This window comes from Arachis stenosperma, chromosome 8 (assembly GCF_014773155.1).
Source record: "Arachis stenosperma cultivar V10309 chromosome 8, arast.V10309.gnm1.PFL2, whole genome shotgun sequence".
In the NCBI taxonomy this organism is placed as follows: domain Eukaryota; kingdom Viridiplantae; phylum Streptophyta; class Magnoliopsida; order Fabales; family Fabaceae; genus Arachis; species Arachis stenosperma.
Window position 1 is genome coordinate 17829140 of NC_080384.1, and position 7762 is coordinate 17836901.

At 28.4% G+C, this 7762-nt stretch overlaps 1 protein-coding gene across 1 annotated transcript; it reads right to left on the minus strand.

The window, feature by feature from the left end:
- Positions 1 to 221: 221 nt before the first annotated feature.
- LOC130943401 (protein ECERIFERUM 2-like) lies at positions 222 to 5060 on the minus strand. The gene is made up of 2 exons (XM_057871272.1): positions 4614 to 5060; positions 222 to 1292 (listed from the first exon to the last, which is right to left on the minus strand). Exons 1-2 carry the CDS (start codon positions 5058 to 5060, stop codon positions 357 to 359), a joined length of 1383 nt encoding a protein of 460 aa, XP_057727255.1. The 3' UTR covers positions 222 to 356.
- Between the last annotated feature and the right edge of the window lie 2702 nt (positions 5061 to 7762).

The window sequence follows — 7762 nt, forward strand, 5'->3', positions numbered from 1 at the left end:
TATGATGAATTGATGACTATAATAATTTATGACACAATTATAATTTTAGATTAGATTAAAGTAAAAAAAATTCTAAATTTACTAATGTAAACCCCAATCTACAACTAAATAAATAAAATTAAAATATATAAAATTAAATATTTTAATTCTTAAAAATATAAATTATTAAAACATATATATGGAAACAATTACATGCATGATATATGCTTTTATTGCTGGCAGAGATAATAAGGAGTTAAAGAGGATAATGGAATACTAGCTGGAAAATATATGAAAAACAATCCACGTAAACGTAGACCCAGTTATCCTTTTGGAATATCAAAATATAACTAACATGAACTAGTGTCTTAATTAGCTCAAACAATACCCCATTCTGCTCCTAGCTTATTTTTCAGCTGGTAGAGTTCTTTCACAGGGAGGGAAACGGTTACAATCCTTCCATTATTACCACCATCTTCACTATCCTCTTTTGATGGGGATGGAAATACCAAAACTACCCCTTGATCACCTACTCCACGGAAGCTACAATTTGCCACAATTGGTTTGTGCCCATTCAGCTTCACCCCAAACAAATCAGCTTCTTCCAAATCCACAAATGTCAAGTTTGCACCATACACAAAAAAGTCCTCTTTCCCTTCATCTTTTTCCACCAAAATTTTCACTATGTGGTTCTCAACCATCTTTTTCTCCGCAATGATCCTAGCCAATTCTGAAATATCAGATTTCCCAGATGCCAAATAAGGTTCAATTTTGCTTAGCACCAAACCATTATTGGTGGGGATATCATTTTCTCCACGTTTGGATCCATTACAACTTTTTGTACATATTGTCACAGCCTTAGGTCCAACATTCCCCCTAATGTGTGTAACACATTTCCATATTAGCGCTGAAATTATTTCAAAATATTTATTCATTAGGACATTATTATTATTATTATTATTATTGGATGTGGCTTTGACCAAATGGTGAAGTTGTTTAGAAGTGATATGGAAAGAGTGAGTGGCCACGTGGCTGACATTGGAAGCAAGCCAGTATTCCCCAACAATTGTGGCCCTTTTGATGGAAGTAGGATTCTCAGAAACAAGGAGGGAATTATTATTTGGTTGAATGATTATTTCTTCGTCAGGCGCAATGAGATTATTTGGGATCTGAAGAGATTTTGGTGGCACTGGCACGTGACCAGCAAGGATGTTACTCCACTTGGTTATGAAGTCCAAAGCTGAAAATGCATCGCCAAGCACGTGAGCCCAGCTCAGGCCCACGGAGAGTCCTCCACATTTGAACCAGGTGAACTAAATGCAAAAGCAAATGAAACATATCAGTGTTTTGCTATTTTTCCTTTATATGGATGACAATAAAATTTAAATTTAATTAAAATTAAAAAGTCTCATGGATTAACATTTTTGTTAAAATTTAGTCAGCATTTAATCATAAAAAAATATATAATCTCACACTATTAATATAATTTCACACTATTAAAAATACTAATGACGATTAATTAATAATTACAAATTACCAAATATATTGACCCTCTAGAGTTAAATTATAGAAAGTTTGGATTGAGTTACAAGGAATAATTTGAGAATTTTAAATAAATTTATAGAGTTTAAGTAGTTTTAACAATTAAAATTTATTTTTTATGATTATAATATTAATTTTATTTTTTCGTTAATAAATTTATTAATGTTTGAATTTTTTATAGTCAGATATAATTTTTTACTCTAATTTAAATATATCTATATTTGCCATTTGACATATTTTAAATTTGGATTTGCACTTTTATCCTTACTAAATAGTAAATACTTAGGTTGTCGTTGTTATTATTAGAAAAAATATTAAGAACTAATTTTTAGTTAACAAATATTAGTTAACTCTAACGCTATAATTTAGAAGTTAAGATTAACCGTTTATGATTTAAATACTAGAATTTAAAATAAATATAATAATTTTGAAAATAGTTAATATTAACTGAAAAAAATTAGTAGTAGCTCAACAAATATGATCGTTTTTTTTTTCATTTTTAGACATTAATATATTTATTAAATTAAATATTTAAATTATTACTGAAAATATATTTTTTATTTTATATTATTTAGTATTTAGTAAAATTAATAAGATGAACTTTCTTATAAAAAAGAATTCAATTAACTAATTATATTGTAAAAAGAAAAGTAAATGAAATAAAAAAAATATTAACAAAAGACAAACGCTCTTATTAAAAAAAAAATAGATTGGATAATTTGTATGAAATTGTGATTCAAAATTTTGTAATTATAAATTCAACTACTTGAATACTCAGAAAGACATACATATTAAAAAATGTAAATATTTTAGAAAAACACAAATTACTAAAAAGCCAATTTATCTTATCTCATTTAGTAAAAGAATTCCAGTTTTATTATCCCGAAACGAAATGATACTGTTTTTGTAAAATAATTTGATGAGTATTTACACTTTCAGCAATATTATATAACTAAATTATTTTAGTAATTAAATTAGTCTAATAATTTATTAGATAATCAGAATATCTAGTTAAAAAAATATACATGTAAAAAAGTTTAGTTTAAGTTAATTATAACAATAATTAATTCACTTAATAATATGTTTTGTTCCGCCTTTGCCGCACAATTACTAGGCATAATCATCATATAAATCCAAGCACATCAATAATATTAGATAAAGACATGAAAATAAATGGATTTTTCTTTCTTTAAATTTTACTTGTGAAAAATATAAAAAAATAGGATATAAATGTAAGAAGCTTTATAAGTTTTTCTTAAAACAAAGAATCATATTAACAAACACAAATTATATGATTACTACACGTCCTTACCAACTAATAACAAAGGCAAGATTGCATTATCTTGATTAAAAGAATAAAATATTAAAATAATATTTAAAAGTTTATACTATTCAAAAAATAATTTTAAAAAGTATAAATTATAAATAAATTTTGAAACAGTATAAAATATGATAAAAATAATAAATAGTTATATTTTTTATAAACTATAAATAGTTTTTATATTTAATAAATAATGTTTCTTTGATCTAAAATTTTGTAAAAATATTTAAATATCACATATAAGAAATCTGAGTTTATCTAATTTTTTCAGTTTTTTAAGAAAATTTTTAATTTGTTAAAAAAATAAAAAAATCACTTCATTTAAAATTATTAAAATTTGTGGATAAAAATGTTTTATTTTTTAATAATAATTATAAAAAATTATATCAAAATATAATTTTTAAATTTTTAATATATATTTAATATTTAATTATTTTTGTCAATATTTATAAATATTTAATAAATTAATTATTCTTTTTGTTTTATAAAATTATTTTTATTAAAGATATAAATTATCTGAAAATATCAAAATAATAATTATACTTTTATTTTTAATAATACCACTTCATATATACTTATTTTTGCCTTGTGTATTTGCATAAATTTGTAAAAAAACGTATCGTGCATTAAATTTTGTTCTGCATAGACATCATTGTTACCGATCATACTGATTTAATTTTCTGCCAGGATAGCAACAAAACACATCCTCTTTTAGCACCTTTTACCATGCGTCTTAACTAACGTCTTCATGGGGTTTTTTTACAATTTTGTTTTCTCGCGGGATTTACTTATGTTTTAGAAATAGTGGAAACTCAGTTCAAGTCGACTTAGCTAAATTAAAAATTAATTAAATTAGTTAAATTATTTAATGATTTTTAGTTATTAATTTTACGTAAAATCGACTGTATTTAAGTGTTTATCTTTAAAAAATAATAATTATTTTTATAATTAATTTTTTAAAATATTTTTTATTATTAAAAAATTTATTATTTTATAAGATTTAATTTTTATATAAAATTTTAAAAAGTTAATATCTTTTTTTTGAATAAATAATTTGAGGTTTGACAATAATAATAGTAATTTGCAATATTATGGATACAAAAAAATTATTATATTATTCGAAAACAAATTATTATCATGATTATTAATTAAAAGAATGAATACATACATACGTATAAAATGAATATAAATTTTTTTTACGCTTATCAATTATCTTCTACATAGTGTCATCTTCAATTATTCTTCTTTAAAAACACTAAATGAAATTGTATCTGTATTTATCTCTGAGAACAATCCAAAAGAAACTTTATTTATATTAGGCTATAATATATTAATTAAATATATAAAATAATAATAAATATAAAATTGGACAAGATAATAAATGTTTAATATTTTAGTTAAAATAAATTATATTTAAATTTTATGGATACAAAAATTATTTTTATTAATATGTAAATAAAAAAATAAACTTTTTTAAATTTTCATTATATAATAATAATAATAATAGAAAAAATATTTTTTATTAATATTAACTAATATTTTATATTTATATTATTAAAATTTAAAATTAGTGCTTAGAACTGTTTAAGTATTATGCAAAAAAAATATAAATATACAATAAAAATATTAAATAATATAAATAATAAATATATTATATATGCGAATATATTAATATTTAGATAAATAATTTAAAAATGTACTGTATTTTGATTTAATCGGTGATTGTTGATTGTTCTAAATTTTTAATAGTAGTAGTAGAAGAAGACTAAACCTTAACGAAAACCAGAGGGGAGAAACCAAGGTCAGGGCCAAGCACGTGGTCATGGACGAGCCCATCATCAACCTCGCGCAAGCACCCATTATTCTCATCGAACCACTCCCTGAGCGTGACGTCACGGTGCGACTCAGCGATACGCACACCGGCGTCGTTGCACTTCACGAACGGCCTTCCAGATTCGGATCTTCGAATCCGACCCGAAACATGTGAACACGTGTCAAGAAGTGGGAACATTGGCGTCTTGAGGTCCGAGATGGTGAGGCCTTGTACGGACTCAGAAGCGAAGAAGAATACGGGTCGGATGTAGTGGAGCTTCATGAGGAGGTCCATGTAGCTGAGCTGATACGCACCGTTTTGGTCACCTCGCGGGGTGGCGGGAACCACCGTTGAGATTCTTGAAGTCAGGAGCGGTGGTGCTTCGAGGTTACCCAGTGAACCCATATTTGATCTTTTGGCAATGTGAAATGCGAAACGGTGCGTTTTGGGGGGTGAGTGGGTGAGGGATAAAGTGTTGCTTCTATGGACTGGTATTTATGTTGGTTATGCGTTGAGAAAAGTTGAGTAATGTGTGTACTCTAAATTTATTTACAAGGGATGGTTGGGGTGATGGTTGATGAGGAAATGGGATGGACCTACATTCTGACGCGGTTTTAATTAAATCAATCAAAGATCCGAACAAGTTAATGAAATTGCATAAGGATTTTGATTGCAAGTTCCAAATTCTCCGAGGTTCAAATTTTGTGATCCATTCAAATATAATAAGCGAATAGAAAATTATAGTTAGACAATGAAAATATTAAATAATGTCAACAAAAAATATGTGCAATGTTTATATATGGATTATGTTTATTATTTTTTTATTTAATTTATTCATGTATAATTAATAATGACTTGATATTCAATTCACTAATTGTGCAGATGATTATTCCAATGTTATAGTTTAGGAAGTAATTTAGGACGGAGTGTTTTTTATTTTATTGGGTCAATTCTAAAACCAATTATTTATATTGTTTACAAAAGTCATTGTCTACCTAACAAAATTGTAAATAAATAATATAAATATATAGAGTTTAATTATCTTGCTAATTGAATTGGTGGAAAAGAGTTTTATAGTGCTATTAAAAAGAATTATATTTGTATGGATAATAATTTATACTTAGTGCTTGTTATGAAGTAAGTCTCATACCCTCATTTATGAAATGTAAGTTGTAACTTTGAATGAATTGTAACCACAGTCCATACCAAATTGTTCCAATTTGTGTGTTATAACTAAAAGTTTGTCGAATTGTTATAGACCACAGGGTAAACCTAAAACCAGGTCTCCGGTCTCTGCCTCTATGCTATAAGCCTATAACTAACTATGCTTGCCCGGTTGTCAAGACTCGGGTCTGACAACATTTTTTAAAAAGATGGTTGTATTTTTTAAAAAAAAGTTTTTATTTTGTGTTTGATAAAAAAAATTATGTGTATATTTATAATTTTTAAAAGATGAATTGTTTTTCTAAATATTTAAGATAAAATTTTTTAAAAATTATTTGTGTTTATCAAATTTAAAAAGGTTAATATAATATTATATACTAGTTAATATTTAAATTTAATTTTTATATTAATATCTATTATATTATATTTAAATTTTAAAAATTATGTTATCAAATATAATTATTATTATTTATATTTATTGAATATTATTTTTAATTTAATTTATTAAATATAAATAATATATTTTACAAAATAAAAACTTTATCAAATTAAGCCTAACAAACTGAAAATGAAATAATCAGCCACGTCTGTACAACTTTGGAATCATTATTCAAACTATTCAATCAACCCCCAATTCACCAGTGTGAGTGGCTGATATTTATACATTGTTTTTATATTTTTGGGATAAGTATTGTTTTGGTCCTAACGTTGAGGATCAGAATCAAAACCGTCCCTGATGTAATTTTTAATTTAGAATCGTCCTAAACGTTTTATTTTGTATTAAAATCATCCTTTTAATTTTTTATGGATAAAAATATCCTTCACCACCACCAGCACTTTTACTACCACCATTAACATCTTTACCACCACCAAATACACCAAATCAGATTAAACAACATCAAATTCAATAACAAAATTAACACACAACAACAAAGAAATTTGAAAATAACAAATCAAAGTTAGAATTAGAATTAAAAGCAGAAGAAGTAGAAGAAGACAGAAGCAGAAGCCGAAGAAGCAAAAGAAGACAGAAGCAGAAGACGGAAACAAAGCCGAAGAAGCAGAAGCAGAAGATCAAGCAGAAAAAAGATAGAGGGGGAAGAAGGGGTGACGGCGAGCTAGTGACCGAGGGAGGAGGAGTCGCCGCCGTCACATGCATCGTCGTCGCCATCATGTCCCACCCGGGGAGAGAGAGAGAGGACACGAGCCAGTGACCAAGAGGGAGGAGTTGCCGCTGTTACACGCGTCGCTGTCGAGGCGAGGAATACGTCGCACCCAGCCGCTGCTCAGCCTTGTCCCACTGCGAGGTGGAGGTCGTCACATCGCCGCTGAAGAGAGAGAGAGAGAGCGCCTGCAAAGATGGAGAAGACGCGACGGTGGTGGTGAGTGGTCACCGTGTTGCCGTCGTTTCTGTCTCCCCTCTCCTCTTCCCCTTCCCTTGCCCCTTCCCCCTCCCACTTTCTCCTTTCCCCTTTCCCTGTCCCCCCTTCGCTTCGCGTACCCTTTTTCCTTCCCTCCACCCCAACACGTTCTTTCTTAAATAAAAAACTATATCATGGACGATTTCGATTCTAACACTTAACGTTAGGGACAAAAACAATACTTTTTTTTTTAACTTTGGATTGAGAATTACATCTTTAATATGAAGTTAAGCCTCAATGTAGTCCCTGAAGTTGCACTCGAGTCTCATAGTAGTCCCTGAACTTAAAAGTTCCCCAAATTCATCCCCGAACTTGCACTCCAAGATACAAACTTGTCCTTCCAGCAATTTTTGGCCACCTGGCGCAACCGGAAAGCAGAGCTGGCAGCCTTCGTGACACGTGGGCGTTACAGAAACGATGCCGTTTTGGCTGTGGCACCAAAATGATATGAAACGACGTCGTTTCATGCTGAAAGCCTCCCTCCCTCCCTCAGCGTTACACTAACATATGATCTCCCTCCTC